Source organism: Peromyscus maniculatus, chromosome X, assembly GCF_049852395.1.
Source record: "Peromyscus maniculatus bairdii isolate BWxNUB_F1_BW_parent chromosome X, HU_Pman_BW_mat_3.1, whole genome shotgun sequence".
Classification (NCBI taxonomy): Eukaryota; Metazoa; Chordata; class Mammalia; order Rodentia; family Cricetidae; genus Peromyscus; species Peromyscus maniculatus.
Window position 1 is genome coordinate 111,940,116 of NC_134875.1, and position 27,880 is coordinate 111,967,995.

Sequence of the window (27,880 nt, forward strand, 5' to 3'; positions counted from 1 at the left end):
GGAACTTGAGGTGGTCCTCCTGTCTCAGCCTCCCAGGTGCTGGAGTCAGAAGCATGTGCCATGACACCCAGATATTCTGATAGTGCCTCCCCCTCCTTCCTTCCTTCTCTCTCCTTTTCTTTTCTTTCTTTCTTTCTTTCTTTCTTTCTTTCTTTCTTTCTTTCTTTCTTTCTTTCTTTCTTTCTTTCTTTCTTTCTTTCTTTCTCTCTCTCTCTCTCTCTCTCTCTCTCTCTCTCTCTCTCTCTCTCTCTTCCCTCCCTCTCTCCCTCCCTCCCTTCCTTTCTTTCTCTCATCTTTGTTTTGGACTATCTAGAAAGGCAATACCTTTAAAAAGAAAGGAGTTTGCTATATCTATAAAAGTTTACAAAAGCTTGGTATTAGTATATGAAGATGTCATTTTATTATTAAATCGGGATAATTTCCCTTGCATTTACAATTGCTAGAATTCCATTGTTTTTGCAAACTTTCTTTTTCCAGACAGTCTCCTGGACCCAGACTGACCTCAAGCTTCCTGTGTAGCCAGGGTTGGCCTTGAATTCTTGATCTCCCAGCTCATACCTCCCAAGTCCCAGAATCATGGGTGTACACCGCCATGGTTCTCTTGATATGTAGCCCAGGCTGACCTTGAACTTGCTATCCCCCTGCCTCTTCCATCCAAATAGCTGAGATGATAGGTATGTGCCACTGCACTCACCTTTATATACTCAGACATCTGTACTAACACAGTTATATACTGCATAATAATATAGCTCCTTACGTCATCTCATGTGTCTTGTCATACTCACCTCCCTTATCCTCTCCTCTCCCCCTCTTGTTCCTGCTGACCACCTCCTGTTGTCACCTAATCCCTCTTCTGTGGTCCTCTGTTTGGACTTGTTTATTTTTGGTGATCCAGTGAGTTTCATTAGGGTTGCTTAAAGGGACCAGGTGAGGGATTATATATATATATAGCAGCCTGGGCACCTCACAAGTTGTTACACCACTGAAGAAAATGTTTCTTCTTTCCCTAGAAACCGTTAGCTGCCTATAAATACTCAGGGAGGGGTGGGGCCTCATGGGCCTTGACTGGATGGTGGCAGGCCCGGTCTTGTGCAGATTTTGTGCTGACAATCACGACTGCTATGAGATCAAGCATACTATAGTGATGCCATGTTCCAAAGACGGTGTCTCCCTCCCCCCTTTACTTCCTTCTACTCTACAGTCTTTTCATTCTGTCTTTGGCCATGTTCCCTGGACTTTGAAGGTGGCCCCGTGGAAGTCTCATTTCTAACTGAGCAGTCTACAATCTTTTTGGATTTTTCGAGACAGGGTTTCTCTATGTAGTTTTGGTGCCTATCCTGGAACTCGCTCTGTAGACCAGGCAGGCCTTGAACTCACAGAGATCTGCCTGCCTCTGCCTCCCAAGTGCTGGGACTAAAGGCGTGCGCCACCACTGCATGGCTAGTCTGCAGTCTTAGAGGCTAGAAGTTCAAGGTCAAAGTGTTGGTGGAGTTGCTGCCTTTTGAGGTCTGTGAGAGACTGTGGTTCTGTTGTCAGCTTCTCTCCGTGGCTGGTAGAAAGCTATCTTTTCATATTCTTTTCCCTATATGTCTGCTGTGATGTATACATTTACTTTTGTTCTTAAAATTTTAATTAGAATCATTACATCACTTCCCTCTTCTCTTTCCTCCCTTCAACCCTCTCCTGTAACTTCTCCTTGCATCCTTCCCATGTCCCCTCCTTCATTCCTTCTCAAATTGCTGGCCTCTTTTTCTTGGATTATTTTTGTTATATAGAGATAGATAAATGCATAAACATAGAAATATAACCTGCGGAATCTGTTTTCGTTGCTTGTGTGTATATGATTCCAGGACTGCCATGATGTATTGGATAACCAATTAGGGGTTCCTCCCTTAGTTTATTCTAGGCATTGTTTGTATGGGGTGTGCATGTGTTTGTGTGAGTGTGAATACTATAGTTGTGGATGCACATGTATATGTGTCTGTGTGGAGGCCAGAGGGCCGGTGTTAGGTATCTTCACTAGTTACTTACAACTGTATTTTAACCTGGAGATCATGAAATCTGCTAGGCCGGCTACTCACTGCATTCCAGGGATCCAGCTGCCATTGCCTGCCCAGTGCTGGGGGCTTTCCCATGGGTGCTAAGTGTCCGAACTTGAGTCGTCATGCTTATGAGGCAAGCACTTTACTGACTGAGCATCTCGCCAGCACCATGTTTTCTTTCTTTTCAAAACAATAAGATCTGTCATATTGGATGAGGGCCTACCCTAAAGACCTCACCTTGAGTAATTGTATCTGTAACATCCCTGTTTGTCAACATTCTCAATTACTGGGGCTTAAGAAACATGAATTTGTCGAGGAAACCGTTCAGCTCATTACAACATTGAACACAGATCTGACCAAAGCTATGATGCAACCATACTGGGGGAGCAGTGGTGGTGGGGGGGAGGGGGGGGAGGGGGGAGGGGCAGTGAGCAATGATGTACAGGGGTTGGGGGAGTAGAGCAGAAGTCATCTTCTATATTGGTAAAAGAAAAATGCGGGAGAACAGTATCAAAGTGATGTTAATGCCTTATGTAGATACATGGCAACAGGTACCACATAGCTATTTTTAAAAGAAATTATTATGTATTATATGTATTTCAGTGTTTTGCCTGCATATAAGTCTGGGCACCATATGTATGCAGTGCCTACAGAAGCCAGAAGGGGGCATCAGGTCCTCTAGGACTGGAGTTACTGACGGTTGTGAGCTGCCATGTGGGTGCTGGGAAGCAAACCCAGGTCCTGTGGAAGAGCAGCCAGTTCTTTTTAACAACTGAGGTATCCGTCCACCATCAGATAACAGATAGCTAAAAAAAGGTGCAGGTAGTTGCTTGGAGGAGGAATAGTTGGGGGAGTGGAAGAAGGATCTTTCCCCTGCTAGATCGTGAGAGGTATTTGAATGAGTAGTGGGTGCCGGGGTGACTTGGTTAACAGTGGACCTGCATTGTCTGGGCTGCTTGGTTATCTGCTCTTGTCGTCATTTGAGGGAGGGAAAGGAAGTGAGAGGACTTTAACTGCCATTAAAAGCCTCTAGTGACAGGAAGTGAAGTCATGGGCTTTCGGGACCCATTAGTATTTCATTCAATGAAAGAACTTAGTTTTTTAGCTCCTTCTAAGAGAACTACTTTAATATAATAAAATGTGTGTGTGTGTGTGTGTGTGTGTGTGTGTGTGTGTGTGTGTGTGCGCTTTTTTTTTTGGTGGGCATTGATGATGGTGTAGCTTCTTACATTTTTTTGAAATTCTTCAGATGACTGCTTTCTGGCCTGTGTTACAGTTACTGATTTGGAAGCCTGCAAACTGTCATTAACCCACTCTGAAGTTATTATTATTATTTTTTTGGTTTTTTTTTTTGAAGACAGGGTTTCCTCTCTGTAGTTCTGGCTGTCCTGGAACTTGCTCTGTAGACCAGGCTGGCCTCCAACTCAGAACTCAGATTCATCTGCCTCTGCCTTCCAAGTGCTGGGATTAAAGGTGGACACCACCCCCTAGCTTCTGAAGTTGATTTTATTTTGGTAACAGTTAATTGCTTCATGGCTGCTTCTGTGGGGAGTAGTGGTGATGGCTTTCTTCTCCTGTTCAGCAACCTCCCCTCTTTCCAGTGCAAACCCCTCCCTCTCCATGTTCCTGTGATGTGGTTGGCAGGGGGCAGGGAGGGGGAGGCTGAATGTCCCGATGGGTCCTTTGGTCTGCAGAAAGCCCACGTCTTCCTTCTGAGGGTAAATTACTTGTGGAATGTGTCCACCTTGTTAAGTAGCCAGTAGAATGAATGCAATAGTCAAACTGTGGGTTAACTGGTAGAAAAATATCCAGCAAAAGAACAGACCGGGAAAAATACTTTCTGGCACACAGTCCAACTGAATTAGTGCTAGTTGTTACATATGAAGGTATATATGATCAATGTGCACATTAAAATGACAAAAAAATGGAGTTCAGTTAGTGTATGGTACATCGTTCAATATTTCCTCAATGCTCTATTGTTTCCCTGGCATTATTTTTCCATGTATGCCTATCACTATACCAGTAGGGGCTAAGAGATGATGAGAACATATGATACCTAGTCCCTAGGTTTTGAGGAAGTCAAATTAGATTTGCAATAGTAAGACATAAAACATGTACAGCAAGGAAAGATTTATTAGTCTAAGAGGAGTCTTGATGAATTATAGCCTAAAGTCCAAAGCTAGCCTGCTGATTATTTCTGGAAATAAAGTTTTATTGGAACACAGCCATGTTCATCTGTTTATGTTTATTGGTTGTGACTGACTATTGCTCTAACAGCAGAGTTTAATAGTGCAACAGAACAGCAGGATCATAAAGCCTAAACTATTTACTTTTTAGGGAAAAAAATTACCAACTTCCGGTCTAAAATAATAGCTCTCAAGTTTCCCAAGTCGTTATATGGTAAGTAGCAGTGACCCAGTTTTTCTCCAGTTAGTAAGTGAAAGGAATGCTGGGTAGCCTAAGAGTGGCTTTGTTTGAGGATGTGAAGGTGGGGAGCATTTTGCAATGTAAGGAGTAAGGAACCAGATTTATTAGATGGGAACATACAGGGTAACCTCCAGGAAGAGTGGAGGGTTGACTGTAAACACAGACGACATTCTCAATATCAAACTAGGGGCACATTATTATCATCTTGGAGTTCCAGAATCAAGACTGTGAACATCCTGTGAACATTCGCCATCTATCAAAGCAACATTGTTGTGCACGACCAAGACTTATTCCCGGCTTATGAGACGGTAGCATCTGGTATGGCACATTGCTCAGCTTGCTGGTCTCATAATGGTAGTTCTCAATGTCTTTGAAGGGGCAGCTGTCATCCTGAGAATAGGTTTAACCTCAAGATCCTTCAGAGGTTACTAGTGCCGGAAGACTTGTATGAACGATCCATCTCCCATTTTATTAGAACACCCTCCTGGAGAGGCCTGTGAGAAGGGGATCCAGGACAGAAATGCCTATGGATGAGAGAGATTGTGGGTAAGGGAAGGGAGGAGAAGACTTCACTACCTGTCCTTGGTCATTGCACTGCCTCTACCTTTGCTTAGGCCTCCTGTGCTGTCTGCCCTTTTGTCTTGGTTTACAGAGCTTCTGGAACACATTCGTACAAAGTGTATGTCCACCCTCTGGAATCCCCAGCCTTACACAGTTGTCCAGACATACTTTCCCTGCCACTCCTGCTGTGCCAGCTCAGTGTACTCTCATTCTGTTGTCTTGGCACTTGTCAGGTACCGAGATTCTCTGTTCTTTCCTGCCTGGACAGTCTGGGCAGTGCTTGGTTTTTGCCCTGTTATGGTAGGCATAGAGCTGTGGTGAAGACGGGGCACTGGGCCATTACCAAGGCTTCTGTATCCTCCCAATTAGTGGTGCTTCTTTGCCTTTTACCTCTCACCCACCCTTTTCTTTGGTAAATGAACAAACTCGCATATATGGGGAGAGCGAGAGATGGAGGGGGGAGAGCAAGGGAGGAGGAAGGAGAGATTAGATAGACATAGATAATGAAAATGAATGCAAAAGAAAAATGTATAGTACGTTTTGTACTAAGCTTATTCCAGACTTTTCTCCTCAGCCATCTTCACTTTCTTCTCACACTTAACTCTCTCAACAGAAGACCTTGATTTCCTATGCAGAGATGCTGTCACCTCCTGGGTGGCCCTCATCTTCATGCCTTTTGACCACTGTTGTAACAGTGAACTCTTGATATTCAGTGTCAGAGAAGGAACCACCTTTCTTCTCTTTCTCTCCGTTCCTGAGTTCTCTTTGATGATGTATCCAACTCAGAGTCCTGTTGTCCATTATGACACCCGGTCCCCTCATAATTTTAATAAATTCTTATTGGATTAAACTGCCATTCTGTCTAAGAAAAACATCAGCTAAAACTTTATAAGGATGACTGCTTGAGTTGGCCTGGTGTCATATTTGAGCCCACGGCCTATATTCATGCGTCTTTGTGTGTATGGCCTTGAGTATGGGGGAATATGTGTCTCTGCAAATCTTTATTAACTGAAAAGCATAGGAACAGAAGAGATTCAAGGAAACCAGCTTTGAATCCAGACTGGTACCTATCCAGGATATCAGTTCCTGAGCCCTGGACAAGTTCTGTGATTTTTGGAGGCAAGTTATTCTCCTAAACTAGAAACAACAGGAACCACCCAGAATGTTCTTCAGTTGCCATTGTTGTGCAGTGAAGAGGCCCTGAACATAGCCATTTTGTGGTCTGGGATTTCGAGTGTCCACAGTTTCAGGAGGATATGGTAGGAAAGGCTTGGTTTTGCCCTGTGGTGTCTAGGTCCTTGGCTGGAAAGGTTTGAAGGTAGAGATGTCTCTCATGTCAGCCCAGGCAAGAAGATTCAGCATGACCCTCTCAGTAGTACTTGGCTGCTTTGCAGCATGACTCTTGTCTCAAGATGTCCCAGCAAGTGAGTTGGAAATATTATATCACCACAGAAGTCACTCTGCCTCAGTGTCTCGCCCTCAATGGTCAAAAGTGTTTCCAAACCTGCCCATGCATGATCCACCATTGGTGATGAGTGTGTTAATGGCTGGATCCCATCTGTTCTTTTTTTTTTTAAGTTAAGGTCTCTATTATAAAGCACTGGCTTTCCTGGAATTCACTGTATAGACAAAGCTGGCTTTGAACTCACAGAGATTCACCTGCCTTTGCCTCTTGGGATTCAGGGCATGAGCCATCACACCCAGAAAAGACACACACACACACACACACACACACACACACACACACACACACACACACACATGCAGATGTACACAGATACCAGGAGAAGGTGACAGATTTGTATATCTGGAGTTAGAGGTGGTTGGGAGCCACCACATAGGTACTGTGGACTAATCTTGGGCCCTCTGCAAGGCCAGCAAGTCATCTTAACTGCTGAGCCATTTCTCCGGGCCCAGGTTCCACTGTTGAAGAACATGGGGGAGAGTTAAACGAGACAAGGAGAATAAAGACACTTGGCATCTGCAATAAGAATAGTTGTTCAAAAAAGGAATATTTTTTCATTCAGTTAATATTCATGACATTCCCACTATATGCGAAGTATCAGGCCAACACTGGCTATAGAGGCAAAAATGGCAGACATGCACTCTTTGACATTCTTTAGTCTGTGGTCTGGTGGGAGACACAGGTAGTAATCACCTGCAATTGGACCTGGAACAAGGATTAGGAATTCTTTCTCCTTTTCCGGAAAGGCACTGGTGAATCTCAGCGTGTGTCTATTGCATTAAATCAGGTTCTCCCAGTGAGTGGTGAGGAACACTGATCTTCCTAGAGTTAATGTGGAGTCCCCTGTTGCTTCCTCTTTGGTGGTAATTCTATAGACCTGGAGGCTTGGATTCCTGAAGGTGCTCCAGAATCACCAGGCCTCAGATATACAAGCATAACCCGACCCTTTAGTTCAGATGCAGACTTATGTCTTCCTTCTGAAAAGGTGGTTGAGAGTGATAGAGGTATATAGATTCTCGTGGGGGTCATCTTTAATCATGTAGAGGTAGATGCCTTTTATTCTGATATGAACCTGAGTCTGGGGAAGGACGCAGGGGAGGCATCTCTACATGATTGAAGAGGACCCCCAGGAGTACAGAATAGATCAGCACTTCTCCAGCTATACTGTGGAGCTTCTTACGATGAAATCTCCAATTTAAGTCTTGGGGAGGCCAAGGGATGCTACTGGATAATCTTGGTAAATGGTACCAGGCAGGTTCAGATTGCCATATATATGGAGGCTTGCTATAGGTGCTGGAGGCCAGTTCCCAGAGGGTGGGGCTCTGAGGACTAGACAGGTGCTCTTTCAGTGCGTCAGCTTTCTGTTACTGCAATGAATACCCAATACGGATGAACCTAAAGACAAGGTTTCTTTGGCTCACAGTTTTCTGGGTTTCAGTTCATGTGGTTGTATTGCTTGTTGGACTGTGGCAAGGCGGTATGGCGGAGCATCAGAGTATGACAGAGCAAAAGCAATTGCACAGTGGCCACTGTAAGGGAAAAGATGGATGAGAATCTCAGTTTCCATGACAGTATGCCCCTAATGATGTAAAACCTCTTACTACACCCCGCCTCTTAAAGGTTCTACTGCCTCCCAGGAGTGCCACGCTGGGACCAAGCTTTTAAACACATGGGCCTTGGGAGAAACATTTCAGATGAAAACTAGCAACCACATTTCTGCTGTGTTTCAGTACGAATTTCTAGATAGGAACATAACCATGAGTGTGGTGGTGTATACCTTTAATCCCAGCACTCAGAAGCAGAGGCAAGTGGATCTCTGTGAGTCCAAGTGCAGCCTGCTCTACATAGTGAATTCCATGACAGCCACAGAGCTACATAGTGAGACCCTGTCTCAAAACAAGAAAAAAAAACATAATCATGGTTTTTATTTTACATCCAAGTAATGCAAACCATAGCCTTCTTTGTGTAATACATTACTGAAGAGGCCCAAATCCAGGATGCTCACAGAGTTGGCCTTGTTCAGAGTCTACACAATAGATGTGGTATAGAACATGCTGACTGTGCTTAATTTTTTAAAGACAAGAAAAATCAACTGATATTATTTATTATAATTTTTTTATGTGCGTGGGTGTTTTGCCTGCCAAGTACATGTACCACATATGTGCTTGGTACCCATAGAGGCCAGACGTGTGCATTGGCTCCCCTGGAGCTGGAGTTCCAGGTGGTTATGAGCTGCCTGATGTGGGTGCTGGGACCCCAACTCCTGTCCTCTGCAAGAGTGGCAAGTGCTCCCAGCTGCTGAGCCGTCTCTCCAGCTCTGTTTCTTATTTTTCGAGTGGCTAAAAGTGTGTCTTGAAAAAGGAACTAGGCTGAGAATGATGGAACACGGCTGTAATCCTGGTACCCAGAAGACTGAAGCAGTACCATTACTGCTGCTGGCACAAGATCCGCCTGGTCCATATAGGGAGTCCCCAGCTAGGCAAAGCTCCACAGCTAGATCCAGTCTGAAAACCCAACAGAAGGAACAGGATTAAGTATTAAGCAACCTCCAAAGAGAACTGCATTTTCCTCTGCCAGGAATCCTTCGTGATATCTTCTAAGTGCATCTTTTATAGAGGAGTGATTACAATTTTGATACTGTTTTATATTTTATTATCCACAGGAAATGAACTATAGTACTGAAAAGGAAGTTACTTTGGGATCATTTCTTTACTTTAAAATATTTTTAGATATTTAGTGCCCTTAATAATAATAAATTCAAGTATTGAAGTCCCTCTGTCTGTCAACTTCTTGTACCTTAAAAAGGATCCTGTCTTTGAATCAGGCATGCTGATATATGCCTATTATCCTGGTACTCAGAGAACTGAGCTGGGATGATGGAGAGTTTGAGATCAGTTTGGGTATCAGTGAATTTGAGACCAAGCTGGGATACATAATGAGATCCCACACAAACACCATACCAATCAAAATGGTATCCTCCCATACCACCAGCTACGCAAAAACCAACCAACCAACCAAACAACCAACCAACCAAACAAACAAACAAACAAACAAACAAAACAAACTCCACAAAAGCACCCTTTCTTTTGGTGCATTGCCATGCACAGCGTGGCTGACTGAATCGCTTGTGACATGGTGATTATACCAGCTGGAGTTATGTAGCAGTACGGTTTTCCTCTTTGTCTGTCAAGTTCAGTGGAGAGCATGACTCTTCTGCTTGCTTGTTTAGGCCTCCTCAACAATCCAGAAATGCTTCACCATGTATCTTGTAAAGATAAAGACTTTTCTTTTCTTTTTTGTGGGTTTTTTCTTTTTTCTTTTCTTTTCTTTTCTTTTCTTTTCTTTTCTTTTCTTTTCTTTTCTTTTCTTTTCTTTTCTTTTCTTTCTTTTTCTTTCTTTCTATCTTTCTTTCTTTCTTTCTTTCTTTCTTTCTTTCTTTCTTTCTTTCTTTCTTTCTTTCTTTCTTTCTTTCTTTCTTTCTTTCTTTCTTTCTTTCTTTCTTTTTTTTTTTGAGACAGGAATTCTCTGTGTAGCCCGGACTGTCCTGGAACTCGCTCTGTAGACCAGGCTGGCCTCAAACTCAGAGATCTGCCTGCCTCTGCCTCCCATATGCTGGGATTAAAGGTATGACCACCATGCCAGGCCAGATAAAGACTTCTCAAAAGCATGCATAGCAAACACTTTACCCACCGCCTCTTCTCTTCAGCACACCTTTGATGGTCCCTTGTTTGCTTGGTGTAGTGACATGGTTAGGGTTCATCATCTTTATTGTTCCTGAGTCCAAATCAGTCATTCCCACTGCCTGGCTTCCTCTTAGTGAAAAATTTCAATGTAAATTGTCTCAGAAAAACATGTACATACTGGTTTTAGAACATCCTTCTAGAAATCTCTGGGGTGGTGCTGTTGACCTTTTGTCTATTTATTTTTATCAGTGTGTATTTCAATTTTGGAAATGGTTTTAACAGTTTCTTTAGATCTTAATCTATTTGTCTAACTTTACTTTTTAAATATTTATCTTATGTGTATAGATATTTGCCTGCATATATATGTATATAGATCATGTTTGTCCCTGCAGAATTCAAAAGGAGGCCTTGGATCCCCTGAAAATGGAGTTATGGATGGCTGTGAGCTACTGTGTGGGTGCTGATAACTGAACTCCAGTCTTTTGCATGAGGCACAGGTGCCCTTAACTACCAAGGCATCTCTCCAGTCCCCTGTTTGTCTAACTTTAAATTACAACCTTTACAGGAAAGAAAAATGTTAGGGTTCAGTCTTCCTTCTGTTTTTTAATGCTCTGAGTATATGTACACTTACTAAGTGATTTTCTCATACATTGACCAGGCATTTACAAAGAAATTGATTAAGAAGACATGCATAAAGTAGATTGCTGTGGGATGTTCTGTATGGCAAATGTGTTGGTTAGTAAATAAAACACTAATTGGCCAGTAGTCAGGCAGGAGGAAATATTAGGTGGGACAAGGAGGAGAAGAATTCTGGGAAGTGGAAGGCTGAGTCAGAGACACTGCCAGCCGCCACCATGACAAGCCACATGTGAAGATGCTGGTAAGCCACGAGCCACATGGCAAGGTATAGATTTATAGAAATAGGTTAATTTAAGCTATAAGAACAGTTAGCAAGAAGCCTGCTATGGCCATACAGTTTGTAAGTAATATAAGTCTCTGTGTGTTTACTTGGTTGGGTCTGAGCAGCTGTGGGACTGGTGGGTGAGAGAGATTTGTCCTGACTGTGGGCCAGGCAGGAAAACTCTAGCTACAGTAGATCTTGACTATCAAGTTTTAATTCAGATTATTCAAATAGTAAAAACATTGACCAAATGACTCTCAAACTGGGAGTAGTCACTAAGGTAAACTCATAGTCACTGCAGTCACTATGCAGTGTAGGCAGACATTTCTTTACAGCAGCCTTCAATTCCCAAATAACAGACATAGAGACTTAATATGAATTATAAATGCTCGGGTGATAGCTCAGGCTTGTTACTAGCTATCTCTTACATTTAAATTAATGCATATTTTTTTATCTGTGTTTTGCCACGTGGCTTGGTACCTTATTTCAGTACAGCATGCTCATCTTGCCTCCCTCTGCATCTGCTAGCAACTCCTCTGACTCCACCCTTCTTCTTCCCAGCATTCTCAGTTTGGCTCTCCCACCTAACCTCATCCTGCTCACCTATTGCCCAGTCAGCTTGTTTATTAAACCAATCATAGCAACATATATTCTCACAGTGTAAAGGACTATTTCACAATGCAGTATCTTTAATGAAACTTATCATGAACTACAGTGCATTGTCCTGAATAACCTTCTGAGTATAGAGTTGCAAATATACTAGATGTTCTCTCTTGATTAGATGTTAGTGAACTCAAAGTAGTTATGCTTATGACAGTTTGCATTTTTAGGCTGCTCTGAAGAGCCACTGTTTTGCTGTTATCGTCTGCTTTTAGCTTTGGCTCGGATTTCATTTTTCTTGGATTCTCAACTTTTCATCAAATTCGTCCTTGTGTTTTTCTCCACTTAGCACCAAGCATTTCTTGAGTGCCTGTGTGTGTATGTGTATGCACCAGAGTACATCCTTGGGTCTTAGTCCTCAGGCACTGTCAACTTCTTTTCCTTCCTTCCTTCCTTCCTTCCTTCCTTCCTTCCTTCCTTCCTTCCTTCCTTCCTTCCTTCCTTCCTTCCTTCCTTCTTTCTTTCTCTTTTTGGAGACAGAGTCTCACTGACCTGGAATTTGTCAAGTAAGTAGGCTAGCTGGCTGGCCAACAAGTCCCAGGAGTTCACGTCTTCAGCACTTAGATTTTAAGCACACAGGACCATGTCGGCTTTTTTGATGTGGGTATTGGGAATCTAACTCTGGTCCTCATGCTTGCAAGAGAGGTACTTGACCTACTGCCGTGAGCTTCATTTTCACATGGTGTCTGCCCTAGGGACTCCCAGTGGTGAAATTCCACAACTGTAGTAGACCTCCCAGAACCTAAGTGAGGGTGGGGTCGAAAGGAAACTTGAAAGGGGACTTGAAATGTGCTTGAGGAAGGCAAGGAAGGCTCAGTGTGCCCTCCTCTCTTCCTACTCTCTACTCTCCCCCTGATCAGACACTGCATCTTTTGTTGACACAGGCTATGCAGGGACTCACCCCTTGCTCCTGCTCTGAGGGCCCCTTCTGAGCACATTTTCCTATTGAAAGGCTCCTAACTTCCCTCCTTTTGACCTGGACTTGGCCTCTTGCAGCTGATTCAGCTTAGCTCCCCTGAAGTGTACCCCTGCCCACGTGTAAAGCCCTTTCCCCAGCCTCTTCATATTGTCCACCAGAAAAGCAAGGGTCACATTGTTACAGTTCTTACACTGTCTCCTCGACTACCAGGCTCTGTGCATGTATTGGGAATAAAATCGTTTCAGCAAGCCTTTTTTTTTTTTTTTTAAAGATTTATTTATTTATTATGTATACAGTATTCTGCCTGCATGTGTCCCTGCAGGCCAGAAGAGGGCACCAGATCTCATTACAGATGGTTGTGAGCCACCATGTGGTTGCTGGGAATTGAACTCAGGACCTCTGGAAGAGCAGTCGGTGCTCTTAACCACTGAGCCATCTCTCCAGCCCTCAGCAAGCCTTTTGATGTATCAACCACAATCGAATCCATTTCAACCATCCTTGCACTGTCTGTTGAAGACAATTAATTCATGAAACAAGAGACTTGAGGGAGAGGAAGCACAGTTTTCTCATTTTATTTTACAGAACCTGTAATAAGCAGATACTTGCCTGCTGTTCTCTTTTAAAGTCTGCATATTCTGCTTGGTCCCAACTTTTGGGCACTTCTCATCATCAAAGACAGGAGAGAATGTTCTAATCAGGCACTGTCTGGCTCTCTTTGGAATGTGGGAATCAGGGTGTCGGTATAAAATCATGAACATCTATGTATCTTAAAGCTATTTTATTACTTAAAACATTAAATACACAGATAAAGCAATGTTCATGTACAGTCTTTCTTATACTTGAATAAAAAAGATGATGTCTTCTTGAAATGTCTAAACTGTTCTGACTGAACTGACTTTCATCTTGTATTAGATTGCTAAGAGGCTGTTTCCTTCTCTTTCCATGGCTTCTGCAGAGAACCCTCCTCTATTGACTTACTTATAACAAATGGTCTTAGCCCCGGGTGGTGGTGTCGCATGCCTTTAATCCCAACACTCAGGAGGCAGAGGCAGGGGGATCTCTGTGAGTTCAAGGCCAGCCTGGTCTACAGGGCTAATTCTAGGACAGCCCAGAGCTGCACAGAGAAACCCTGTCTCAAAAACCCCAAAATACAAACAAACAAAAAAAACAATTGGTCTTTATTCTGTACTATTGTTTTAATCTGCAGATCACTCTACACCCACTTTCTGTGCTTTTTCCCTTAAAAATCTTTTTTTTCCTGTCCAACTTGCTGTTACCCACTTGATCTAATACATCTTTGAGAAGAGCAGCGTGTGTGCTCAGTTTCCAAGAGTTAGTAGTTTCAGTTCTGAAGTGTTTAATAAGGCATTGTTCCTGTGCCCCCGGGGTGTGTGTTCTAGGACCAGGCCCTGGGGAGACTGTGGCTTCAAGTACAGACTGTGAAATACCAGAGGCCCGGAGGCATTAGGGAGCTCTTTTCCTGTCCACACCTTTCCTTGCGTGCTCTGCTCTTTGATTGGACACTCCTCTGCTATTGGCAGAGGCGCGAATGGAATTGAAGCTGGTCACAGGAGCACTTGACACACCCCGGCCAGGCAGTCATACTTACATTTTTTTTGTGTGTGTGTGTGTGTGTGTGTGGTTACCTGATCATGTTAATCTTGGGCTTTTTTACCCTTCAAATCAAATCAAAACTCACATGTGTAACTGTAGCTCTTTGTGCTGAATGAAAAGGTGTAGTTTGGAATAAATGCTCCCTCAGGGCACTCCTGGTGTTGAGCAGACACACTTAGTCACCAGCATTGACTGAGTACCTATTATGGGCTAGATAACAGGTGAGGATTCTACTCAGATCTATAAGGTGTCCCAGTGGGTACGCAGTGAGGGAGGGGGATACCCAGGGAATGCCTCACACAAAGAATGATAATGGCCTGTGACACTAGTGGCTGTCAATTGATGGAGCAGCTTTTGTATACAGGAGTTTTCAGGGGTTATCCATTGTCCTTGGACCAGACCCTCTTCCACTATTAAACACAAAAATGTGGATGCAGGCAAGGTGTTTTTGCCTCATGCCATACAAATAGAAATATATAGGCTGGGATTCACTTTTAGGCCTATCAGGCTCCTTCTCATAGCTCATATTATGTGTGAAAGATGCTGGCCTGGGAGGCCAGGGTTCCTTGCACTGTCCTTCAAAGCAGTGAGTAACAGGAATGTTTTAAGTCAGACAGTGGTGGGCCTTTATTCTTTGTTCTGTGTTGATGATTTGTTCCCCCCCACCCATTCTCTGCTGATGCCCAATTAGTCCTTGGAGCTGTTCCGGGGGCCCATGACAGACCTTGCTGCACCCTGCAGGAAGCCATCTCAACCTCTGCTTTGCTCCCTCGTGCTCAGAGAGAGCTCATACCCAGTGGCTCTCACTGGGGTCAGTTGTCTTCCTGGAGAAAGCTGCTGTTTGTTTCCTACAGGAGCCAGGCCTTAGGAATCATGCTGTTGTTGGTTTGGTGCCCCTTACTGGTACATTCATGAAGCCGCTGAAAGCAAATGGAGATCAGCTTTGTTGTGTATGCAGAGCCTCATTGTCCCTGTGCCCTCGAGCTGGGAAATCTAGATCCCCAAGCCCCTAGCCCAGACACTGATGAGAAAGCACTAGATAGTGCGAACCTGGCCTTCTATAGGGAAGACGATCATTTTTTTTTCTAAGTTGGTTCATGACTCCGTTAGGGCTCTCTAGTTGCAAGTAACAGAAACCAACTGTCTGCTAACTAAAGAGGGCACATGATTCATGGAAAGGTTTTGGGGTGGTTTATGTGGTGGAAGAAGAAGCTGTAGAATCATGTGTGGGAAAAGTAGCAAGCAGGCTGCTTCTGAGAGCTCCACAGGGTGTGTGCTCTAGCCGTTCCCAGCTGCTGTCACCTCCTGGCAGTCAGTTAGCTTCTGTGCCCATGTGCTGGCAGAGCATTGGACATGTCAGCTGCATTCTCATCAGATTGTATCTCCTGGGGGAGGAGACGCGCCTCCAAATGGCTTTCTTCCCTGGATGGGGAGAGTGGGGGCTCCCTGGGGGCAACCATAGTCAACTACTTGAGCAAATACCTACAGTTATAAGTTCCTAAATGTGGGTCACATAATGTTTCCGCTTTTATCTGTAAAGGATAAATTTAGGTATAGCATTTCATACATGTAAATGTATACTGTGCGTTTTTGGTAACTTTATAGCATCGTGCACGGCTTGCCACAGTTTAAGATGAAAATATTCCCATTATCCCAAAAGATCCCTCTTAGCCATTTGTAATCAGTTCACATCCCTGGTCCCAGGCAACCACTCATCTATTTTCAGTCCCTTTAGATTTGCACCTAGGTTTTTATGTGCTCCTGATTGCTATAATTTCTGGGTATTGTAGAAACTCTGCTCCATGGGGAGGGCAAGGAAGAAGCCCTCACAGTGCTGCCCAAGTCTGTATCTTGCCGATCTCAATGACTACTGCTGTTACATCTAACCTTCTCTCCTGCGAACTGTCATTTGGGAGAGCAGAGATGCTAAATCTCGGTCATGGAATATTCTAGACCTCAGTTCTTCACCTGTACAATTAAGAGATTTACTTGACAAGATGATATCTGATGTTATTTCTATCACCAGTAATCAGCAATTGCGCTTTTCTTTTTTCATGAAATCCTTTCTGGTGAAAATTACTTCTTGATTTTCTATACTATCATCAAATAGGATGGAAACAAAACATTAAAATTAAAAATGCATTCATCAGAATGAACACAATGAAAAAAGCGTAAAGCCACAAGTATGTGACATTTCTACTTCGGAAATGATTAAAGCGTAAAGTCACACCTACCAAGACCTTTGCAACAACATGTATGTGGAGCAAAGGAAGTCAGTTGGAAACTTCCATCCTCTTCCATGTGCTCTGTTGATTCACGTATTTATTGAGTCACATGGGATGGTAGGTGGGGCAGCCAGAATCCTGGGACACAGAAGGGCTCCCCCTCTCCGGGAGGCTTGCAGGTTGCTTGGGGTAAGCAAGCCACCGTGAGCCGCCTCACGGTGGAGCAAAGATAGAGGAAGTAAGGGCTACAGCAGGAGGGCTGAGCCCCACAGCAGGGGGGGGAGCGGCTCTATCATCGCCACTGTGTCAGCCTCACCATGAAGCTGCCTGACAGCTGCCTTAGCCAACCTAACAGTTCAAAAACCACTCATTTCGTGTTTTCGGGGCCGGTGGGGGTGGGGGAGCATTCAGCAAGTCTGAAGGCGGAGATAGGGAAGGTTGAAGTGTTAGCATTTCTAAGCAGATCTCTTATCTCCCGGGGCTCTATCTTTTTTGTTAACTGTAGCTTTTTTTTTTGTTTTTGTTTTTTGTTTTTGTTTTTGTTTTTTTGGCAGACAGTAGTTAGAGCAAACTTGTGGAGGCTGGCTTTTGGCACAGCAGGCAAATGGAGGGTGGTGTTTTTATTTTTCCGAAGGGGAGACACTCTTAAGTTTTGTAATTCATGGTGTCTTTAAATATGGGATTTTGTTTACTTTTGTCCTAATTACACCTCTGAGATACTTTACTTTGCCTAGTGCTTTAATTTTGTGCTCATGCAGAGATAGTTTCCCAAAGGGTACCATTTAAAAAAATTGTAGGTAATGTTTTACCTTCCTTTGCTAAAGTTACCTGTAGCTTCTTGTAGGCAAGGATGTGTGTTTGGAGGCATAGACTTGGGCTCTGGTGAATATTTTGGCTGTGGTTGTAGTCTGAGGTCTTTATTGCTTTTTTGCTAAGCATTATTCTAGACCATTGCTATTCAATAGAAATATAACGTAAGCCACACATATAATTTCAAGTGTGGTAGCTAAAATTAATTTCAATATTTATTTATTCCAGTAAGTCCAAAGTATCATGTCACTGTGTAGTCAAGGTAAACAGGTTGAGCTAATTCGTACTTCTTATTACTGGACTTTTCCAGCACTGGCCCAGCTCTGGGAGCCCCAGCAGCCTAGGACTCCAATCCAAGAGATGAGGAAGGGTGCCGAGCAGAGAAAAAGGAGGCACATTGAGAAGACAAACAAATAAAGGGATCCAGTGATCCCTAGTTTATCTTTAGGGTACTGGCATGAACTTTAGGTTTAACTAGAAGACTTGTGTCAGGGGCAAGAGGTCTGTATTAATTAAGAGTCCTGGTCAGCACAAGGTCGGAGTGATGAGTGTCTCGGTTCTGGTTCTGGGGGTGACCCAAAGAACCAGTCTCCACAGCTTGGCAGAGAAGGCTGGCTTTCAGCAGGTGGTAACTCCGGCTCCATTCTATAGGCTTGCTACCACACACAGTGGTCCTCACCTGGGGAGGGGGTGTGGGCTGTCCAGGGAGGCGTTGCTATTGCTGCAATCCAAGGTGACAACAGATTCATGACAGTGACTCAAACCCTGTAGATGTCTTTTCTGGTGTGTGGGGCAGGCCATTGTAAAAGGTGGGCAGTCAGCTGTCTCAGCCCCTCTTCTCTCCATGCCTTGAGCATGGAGAGGAGAGGAGATGGGGTAGGTGTTGTGGCTTTCTGCACGACTCCCCTGAATGATTAGCACGTCTGTGTGGAACAGTAAACAGGTGACCCAGAGTAAAGGAGACAAAATGAAGGCAGATGCTAGACTTTCTGTTAATTTACCTGTTAATTTACCTTGTGGGCCCAAGTGAGGAACCATTACTTTTCAACAGAAGCCGTTCCTAGGCGTGTGGTGTAGGGACCATGAAGATGGCACCGTGGGTAAAGGTACTCGCTGCCAAGCCTGCCCATCTGTGATCCCTGAGCTCCACATAGTGCAGGGAGAGAACCAACTCTTTCAGTTGTCCTCTGCCTGCCACGTCTGCCACGGGGCACTGCCCAAACCAACCAACAAAGAGCTCGTGAGACCTTTGGAGAAGGGTTTATTTTAGAAATATAGGGTTTTTGCCTGCCAATATGGACGTGTATGCTGTGCAGGAAGTGCCCATGCAGGCCAGAAGAGGGCAGAGTTTCTTGCTGGGACTAGAGTTACAGCCGGTTGTGAGCCGCCATGTGGATGCTGGGAGTCAAACTGGGATTCTCTAGAGGAGCCGCCAGTGCTCTCCACTGCTGGACCATCTCCCCAGCCCCTTGTTAGAGCTTTATGGCACACGTAGCCACTGTAACCGGTGCTATTACATTGCAAAGAAAAATCCTAAACCTTTGAAAGGGAGGAAGAGAGACATAGCTTACGGCTTGGGAGCTCTTAACAAAGTCATGCACAGCTTTCTTACCTTAAGAGAAACCTGATATATAAAAAAATTCTCTCGACAGGAAAGGTAAAGCAGGAAGTGATTATTCATGTCACAAAAGAATTAACCGCAGGTTCTTTTAAATAGCAAACTCCCTTAGTGCACTGAACAATATGACTCAGTTTGCAGAAATGAGATTGACACTTGACATTTTAGAGGTAGAAACTATCAATATGAAATGTAAGCCGAGTGGTTGAATTATCAAGTCTGCAATGAGCACCTACTGTATGCCCTGGATGTTCACAGGGGCCATAGTAGAACAAACGAAGGATGATTCACACCCAGAAAGCATTTGGAATCTCACCAGGAGGACTCACAAGCCGCCACCACAGCGTAGGATGCACTCGGTGGCAGAGCCAGGGAGGCTAGAGAAGCTATGGAGGAGGTTTGGAGGGGGTCAGGGGCCATCTGAGGCTAGAAAGCGGGGAGGCTACATATAATTTCCTAAGGGTAAATTCTGTTTGATCTGGGAAGAATCTTCTTTCAACTGGGAGTTTAGGAAATGAGTAAATGAAGAAGCAAGCCATGGGGTAGTGTGTTGTGAAGAAGACCCGGATGTTGTACACTTATACTCTCCACATCCCCAGCCCTCAATGGCCAGCCTTACCATAGAGAGTGGGCATCCCCTAATGCAGGTCCTTAGGCACATGGAAAGAGAGAGTGAAGAAAAGCCAGGATGCTTTTCTCCCTGGCTTGGCATACAGCAGGCAGCAGCTCTTGACTTCTTAGTAGCCATCTTCTTGAAGCAGACTCTACTTGTTCTCTTTTAGCTTGGCCTTGCCAAAGTTCAGGTAGAGAGTTAGGAAATGTGACCCGCTGTTTAGCAAGGAAGAAGCAAGGCTGTGAGCCACACATTGGTCAGGTCCGGAGTTCCCGAAAGTTCACGGGATCGAAGTTAGCCAGGACACAGCTCCCTTTACCTCTTTAAAGCATTTCCTTGTTCTCCTTCCTCCCCCCCCCCCCCCGAATGCACACCTGTATTTGGGTTCTCTCAATTTGCCCCCAACATTATAATGTTTCCCATTAGAAAAATTGAGAGCTGTCCTTTCCATTGTTTGATGAGATCTGTTTTGGGCAGCCTGAGTTCATGGCCCATGGTTTTGTTTGTTTTTCATGGTGCTGAGAATTGAACTCAGGACCTTAAGAGTGCTAGGCAAGCTGTATTCCCAGACCGTTTTTCTTTTTTCTTTCTTTCACTTAAAAATTTTTAGTTTAAGTATATGTGTGTTTGCATACATTCAGGTATGTGCACTGTGTGTGTGTAGTGTCAGAAGAATATGAAACTAGAGTTAGAGATGGCCGTGAGCCATCATGTGGGTGCAAGGAATTGAACCTGGGTCCTCTGGAAGAGCAGTGAGTGCTCTTAACCACTGAGCCTTCTCTCCAGCTCCCTGGTTTCTTTTCCAAAAAAGAATAATGTTTGAGTATCTAAAAATTTTGGCATGGATACATTTTAATATGATATCTTTGTTGTGAGAACATCAGAGTGTATGCACACACAGATGAGTGTGAAATCATAGATGATACAATCTTACCGTATTCAATCATCATATTTGTGGTTCATTGACCAAACTTACATGACAGGTGACTGTATATTACAGTATGGGGAGCTCTAATCTCCTATTAAAGACAGTGAACTTCAGGGAAACAAACAAATGAGTTTTGTATGGCCATAGACAGTTGGGGGGAAAACAGCTCCACATTTTCTTGTTTCCATGGCCTTGAGTTGAATAGCCTACCACTTTTACACCACGCAGATTGTTCAATCTACTTATCCATTTAGTGAGGGTGATTTTAGTTAAAGGAGGTGAGAATCATCAAGAGGCGTAGGCATCACAGAGCTGTGGGTGCGCTCCCTGCTCCTGGAGCGAGTGTGTACTCTAGCAGAGCTTGCTGGCTTGTGTTCCTTGCCCGGCACTCCTTGCTTCTGCTGGCCTTTGGGCCCCTTAAGAGGCCTCTGACTGTCTGACAGAGAGCAGATGAAGATCCAGGGCCATTCTGTAAGTGGGAATAGTAGGGAAGTTGGCACTTTCTCTTTTTAGAATTGATACAAACAGGTATTTGATCCAAGCATCACCTCAACAGATCCCCGAGGTGGGTGTGTCTCATACTGAGAAACATTGTCTCTGAAAATGGGCTTACCTTCCTTGCTCAGCTTCAGGTTCCTTAGGAAGATGAGCATCAAATGATTTAACTGGGAAATGAGATAATTTAGGGTCTGGTATGTGAACAAAAGTTACTATAATCTCAGTTTCAATAGATCAATCTCTATTTAAAGTAAGCTTTTGAAAATAAATTGATATAAAGATCTCCCTCCATATGTTGCCCAGGCTAGATGAACTGTTGGGCCTCTTTCCTTAGCCCCCTGAGTAGCTGATACTATAGGAATGTATGACTACACCTAGCTGAAAACTGCTTTTGATTTTTTGTTTGTGAGACAAGGTCTCACTAAGTTGAGCAGACTGGCTTGAACTTGCTTTATATCCAAACATGCATTTGTAGCTAGTTTTTCTCTCCGGGTCCCGTCAATCTTCAGCAGTCCCATAGCCCACTTATAAAATAAACATACAGACACTTATATTATTTAAACTATTCGGCCATTAGCTCAGTCCTATCATTGTCTAGCTCTTACTCTTATACTCAGCCCATTTCTATTAATCAATATGTCGCCACATGTTCCGTGGCTTTACCTGCTGCTTTTACATGATGCTCCCTGGACGGCAGGCTGGTGTCTCCTCCTCTCTACCTTTCTGTTCTCTCAATTCTCCTCTTTGCTAGTCCCGCTTATACTTCCTGCCTGGCTACTGGCCAATCAGTGTTTTATTTATCAATCAATCATCCACAGCAGGCATTGGATTTTACAATCCTCCTGCCTCATCCTCCCAAGTAGCTGATATGATGGATTTGTGTCATTGGACCTAGCTGTTTTTAAATTGATTGTTATGATAGCTCATTTTTAACACACACCCCGTGTGTGTGTGTGTGTGTGTGTGTGTGTGTGTGTGTGTATGTATGTGTGTGTATATGTATGTATGTATGTGTATGTGTGTGTGTATGTATGTGCGTATGATGTACATGTATGCATACATTTATTTTTGTGAGTTCAGATGTGTAAGTGCCATAGTGCATAGGTGGAGGTCATAGTACACCCTTGGGTGTCTGTCCTCAGTTTCCACTTTGTTTTGGGACAGTGCCACTTTTTTGTTATGTGCTGCTGTGTATGCCAGGTTTACTGGCTCATGAGCTTCCAGGGGAATCTCCTCTCTGCCTTCTGCATACTACCTTGTTTGGCTTTATGTGGATTCTGGGGACTCAAACTCAGATCTTTGGGCTTGCATGGAAGCACTTTGTCCACCAAGATGATGGCTCATTTGAACTATTAGGGACCAGAATATGGTACAGAGAAATTGGAGCATTCCTGCATGCGTACTTGTCAGAAATCAGGAGAAAGCAGGAAGGGCTTCCTGGTGTATGCTCTTATCATCCTCTTTCCCATGGATAAGTGAGAGCAGTAGGCTGCAACTCAACTTCATCATGAGCAGACTCAGGCCATGAGAGTGCAACAGCTGATGGTGGACTAAGCAATAGTCTAGGAAAAGGAAGTTCTGCTTTGAGTTGCTGCACTACCTTACTGGCTGCTGCAGCTGCTCTCATGAGTGCTCAGTCTGGAGGCCAGGCTGCTTTGAACCAGAAGTGCAGTGGGAACTTAACCTCTAATAGAAATGTAAGCCCATGTGATGGAGACCCGCTCACCTACTGGCCTTACTCCCTGGAAAAGTGACCTTAGTGTATTGGATTTGTTTTGAATCATTTGTACCTTTTAGTTTTCTATTTAAGAAATCTTTTCCAGCCGGGTGGTGGCGCACGCCTTTAATCCCAGCACCCAGGAGGCAGAGCAAGGCGGATCTCTGTGAGTTCGAGGCCAGCCTGGGCTACAGAGTGAGTTCTAGGACAGGCTCCAAAGCTACACAGAGAAACCCTGTCTCAAAAAACGAAAAAAAGAAAAAAGAAAAAAAAAGACATCTTTTCCAAAACCAAGGTTATTAAGATTTTCTCTCTTGCTTTCTTAGATCCTCACACTAGGAAGTTAAAACCTCCAAACAGAAATGACAAGGGAAAGGAGATGCTGACTACCCTGATTTGATAAGTGCAGGCTCTGTGCATGAGTAGTGATATCACATTGTGCCCCATTGATCTGTATGACTGTTACACAGTAATAAAACATTACAAGCAAACCCCAAGGAAAAAGATGCAGTTTGGGTCTTCACAATCATGTCTGCAGTGCACATTCAACTCGTTTAACTTTCCCTTATTTTATTGTAACTCTTAATTGCTTATGTTCCACTTGGAGTTTCATGTAAGCTTTACCCTTTTGTTGTTGTTGTTGTTGTTGTTTTCGAGACAGGGTTTCTCTGTGTAGTTTTGGTGCCTTTCCTGGAACTCGCTCTGTAGCCCAGGCTGGCCTTGAACTCACAGAGATCTGCCTGGCTCTGCCTCCCGAGTGCTGGGATTAAAGGCGTGCACCACCACCACCACCACCACCACCACCACCACCACCACCACCACCCTGATAATTTTCACTATCTTTGTATTCATTCATTTATATGAAGTTGCAAATGGATAAGGAGCAAGTTTTGATGCTGGTTTATATTGAGGTACACAAAGAAGAGCCCAGAGTCTACAGAAATCTTGTAACTGCTCTCTGTGTAAGTTAATCAATCTCTGGTTAGCTCATGCCACACTGCATTGGTACTTTGTCAACAAAAGAGCTTCCTCATATGTTGCCTCTGCCTGTCCCAAGTTGGGTGGTAGTCTCTCTGCCGCTGAAAAGATAGTGTAACATGATACAGTTGCCTGTGAGTTCATTTATTGGGCAACAGTGCTTCTGATGTGGGCAATCTGAGATCTATCAGTTCCACCAGTAGAGCCCTCTGGTCCACATATCTTTGTTTACATGTGTCATCATGAGTGATAGCTGCCATTTCTGCAGCATGGGGATTATAGTCCATATTTTGCGCAGCTCAGGTCCAAGGACATTAACACTACACTGTTAGTTAGCAGTGGCCAGGTGAAGAGAAGCCCAAGGACTCGCTATCTCTTGTTTGTGGTCATTGATCTCTGAACTTGGAGAAATGATGCCACATACCACCTGTGTTGTCAGGCCACTGTCACTGTGTGGTTTCCCTTCTGAAGGCTCTGCTGGCCCTCACACAGAATTGTAGGCCACCCTGCCTGTGTCTGACCACGACCAGCACTTCGTGGTTTCTGCGCTGTTATAGGCTTCAGGTTAACCAAAATCATGTTGCCTGTTATTTTACCTATTTCTAGGGGGAAGTCCCTTTAACCTGACTTTATTGGTCTTGCAGGGATCCTAGAGCTCAGCCTTCTACAACAGCTGACCCTAAGTTGCTCTTTTGGTTTCTTTCCCTTCCAGTGGAGGCCATAGTGGAGTTTGATTACCAGGCCCAGCACGATGATGAGCTGACGATCAGCGTGGGTGAAGTCATCACCAACATCAGGAAGGAGGATGGAGGCTGGTGGGAGGGGCAGATCAACGGCAGGAGAGGTTTGTTCCCTGACAACTTTGTAAGAGTGAGTACAAAGCCAAACCCTTTTTCCTGTTTCCTGTGTGGGCTTTGCAGACCAAAAGGCTGTGTGTGTGGGGGGGTGACGATAAAGTGCACAGGGCTCTTAGGGGTGTCACTGGCAGCTGGATCTCCTGGGTGATGGCAAGGAGAGCATGTGTAATTTTGCTCCATGGATGTAGGATGCCATTTGTTTTAAAATGACATTTTAAAACCCAGAGTTGACTTTCCCACAATGCTTTATCACTTTTTTGAAAACACTGAGAAAATATAAAAGCCTGTGAAATTGTTTGGTCTATATATTTGTTTATTTGCTTTAAGAGTTTGAAAGGATTATTCCCTTTTTCAGCCGATGCAAAATGGAATTTGAAAGTCAGTTTTGGCCATTTGCATCAGGACCCTCCAGATGAAATGCAGAATCTAAATGATGCTCTTTTCTGCTTTCTCCCCATCCCGCTTCATGTCTGTGGAGCACTGAATAAAACCTGTTTCATCAGAAACATTTTAAACCCTGTGCCCTTTGTCAAACTCATTTAGGGCTTAGCTAGATAACGTTTTTCTTTCCTGTTAATAAATGATGTGTCTCGACCATTGTAAACAGCAGTGTAGACTTTGGGGTTAAGAAGAGATTGTCTGGAGGCTGTTTCTCATGAGAAATACTAAGCAGGTCTAAAAGACCCAGTACCAGAAGCTTCCCGTTCCATGCTGGAGAAGAGATGATTGCCCTTCATAGGAAAGCTTCATGTAGAATCCCAGGCCTGTAGCTGAATTCTCGGTGGTACCAGACCGTATTCAGGATAGAAGTTGGCCTCATAGAACAGGCTCTTTGAGAAACCATGGATCCAGAGAATCGTGGGTCCCCCTCAAAAGAACTTCAAGGGCTGGGTGGGAAGGCTTTATGACAGGGGGTATTGGTGAAAACCATTTGAATAGCTGCGCAATTCCAGTGCTCGGGCCTCTACCCTGTGGGGATCTAAAAGGAATAGGACTCTAAAGTCAGTTTTTCTTCAGGGTCTTGCCTCCAAACGATCCTGCCAACCTCTCTTTTTTCGTTGTCTTTTGGTGTTCAGAATGCTGGGGAAATGGGACAGAGTTCGGCTGCAAATATGCTGATAAACACTGCTTTGCTTTCTGTGGTAGGAATGTTGAGCTCATGCTGGAATCAAAGGGCTTCCTCCCATTCTTAGGGTAGAAAAGCACAACTTCTGGGCTAGCACTGATCGATTCTGCTGATATGGATATGCGAGGTAATTCTTGGGCCTTTCCAAACAAAGCTGCCCGCTTTGGAAAAGGACTATCTTGAAGTTAGGCCAAAGTTGAATGTGAAAGGAGAGGTTTCCCAGAGGAGGGCCAGTGCTGGGGGTGAAGGTGAAGGAGGGAGCCAGGGAAGAGGGTGTGGCCAAGAGAGTAGAGGACCCTGGGAAGTCCAGGGAGCCTTGGGAAAGGGAGGAGTGTGCGAAAGAAGTGGGGGCATGGGAAAAGAGGAGAAGCATGGGAAGAAGAGACTCTAGTATGAGCTCCAAGTGTAGAGGACAAGTTGTGTTCTAGAAGTTTTGAAGGTGTCTCATTGACCTAGTGCCTTCTCCCGTCAAACGGCAGATTCCTAGAACTGAATTGGAAGACACTGAGTAGACCTGTGGAATTGGTTTGGGGCTCCCTCTCCGTACGCTATGAGGGGTTGTGGAAGGCAGATGGGAAGCAGGGCGGCAATTATCCAGAGTCTCCTCTTTCCGGCAGTGCTGCTGGCCTGGAGAACAGAAGGTGTTTTCCCTGTGAGGGAAGGCTTATATGGGTCTTTTTGACAGGGCATCCTTCATTGCCTGGCCTTGCTGCCTTGCCTTAGACTTGGGAATCCTTAGCTGCAGACCCTTCCATGTGATGGGCCCTGGCTCCAGGATGTGCTAGGATAAGACAGCAGGGAGGGGGAACACAGAGACCTGGGGCTCCTCCTTAGGCTCCTCCTCCCTGTGGGGTGGCCCTGGGCTGCCTGTGTCCGTTATCAGAGACGTGGCTGCTCCTACTCAGTCCGCTCCTCTATGCCTTCTGGGGGCTTTGTCTTTAGCCCTTTGCTGCCATGTTAAGGTTTTTCTATACTTCCTGTTTGAAAAAAAAAATCTCTTTATTAATCTGGCCCCAGGTTGATCTGAGCCCTGCTGTTTTCTTTTGCAAGCCCACCTACCCCGTTGTCTGTTCTTAGGATTAAATGGCACGGTACCGGCAATCATTGAACACAGTGCCAGCCATCTAGTAAGTGTGCCTTTGGCCCTGTTATTGCGTAAAGGAATGACCCTCTCCCCTGGTTCTTCCTAATCCATTGTCCCCCTCCCCTAGGCTTGAGCCCTTTTCAGTGAGAGGCAGTTACATTCTTGGGCGGTCCTGGGTCCATCCATGGTGGAAAAAGTAGCAATGTCTGGGGGCGGCGCTGCTTGTGGCTGTCACAGTCTAGAGAAACTTCGATTCTTTCAGATGGCTGAGTCTATTTTCAAGTCTTCACCCTTAGGCTGATTATTGAAAACTCAGTAGGTGGATACAAGGGAGTTTAACAACAATCAAGGCTCCCACAGCGAATTTTAAAAAGAAAATGTGTTTTTAAGCAATAACAATCATATTGGCATACATCTGCCAGATTTGAATATTTCATTTAGCTTAAGAATTAATTTGTCTTGGATTGAATTAAGTAATCTTGCGGAGTCCCATCATTTATTTGTGTGCCTCTGTTGATGTTATCAGAGAACTGCAGGAAGTCTTTTCTCAGTTCACTTATCAAATCCCTATTAGAGCAGTCTTTCCTAAAGTGATGGCATCCAGTGACCACCTCTGACTCTGTGTGTTCAGTCTGGCAAACGAGAATCTCCACCATCCTCTGGTGTGTATACTCACCCATCCCATTATTAAGAACAGGCCTGTCCTTTTGCCAGCTTTGTGCTTTTTAGTTTTTCCCACGTTTATTTACATTAAATATGTCAGAGGAATGTTTTCAAATCCTTCTTCTCTTTTCCCTCATCCTTCTTTCTCCACTTTTCCTTTTTATAATCTCTCTTTTTATTGTTTGAGAATTGCGTACAAGATATGATGTTTGGATAAAATTCACCCTCTCCCATTCCCTCCCCACCAATTCCTTCCCTACCTCTCCTACTACTTTGCCCTCCCAACTTTAAACGTTCTCTCTCTGTTTTTTTGAGACAAGGTTTCACTGTGTAGCCTTGGCTGTTCCAGAACTCGCTATGTAGACCAGGCTAGCCTTGAACTCACAGAGATCTGCCTGCCTCTGCCTCCACCTCCCAAGTGCTAGGATTAAAGACGTGCACCACCACTGCCAGGCTGTTTTTTAAAATCATGGAGTCCATTTACTACTGCC

At 44.3% G+C, this 27,880-nt stretch overlaps 1 protein-coding gene across 8 annotated transcripts in view; it reads left to right on the plus strand.

Annotated features, from left to right (window-relative positions):
• Sh3kbp1 (SH3 domain containing kinase binding protein 1) overlaps positions 1-27,880 on the plus strand; it is a 352,120-nt gene that overhangs the window by 26,516 nt on the left and 297,724 nt on the right. For 6 of the 8 annotated variants that reach the window (XM_015992132.3, XM_015992129.3, XM_006973237.4 and 3 more), the window contains exon 2: positions 24,372-24,529. In XM_015992132.3, coding sequence (XP_015847618.1) covers positions 24,372-24,529 — 158 coding nt within the window. The remainder of the gene's footprint in view (positions 1-24,371; positions 24,530-27,880) is intronic. The other 2 variants (XM_076561926.1, XM_076561924.1) reach the window with 1 other exon arrangement.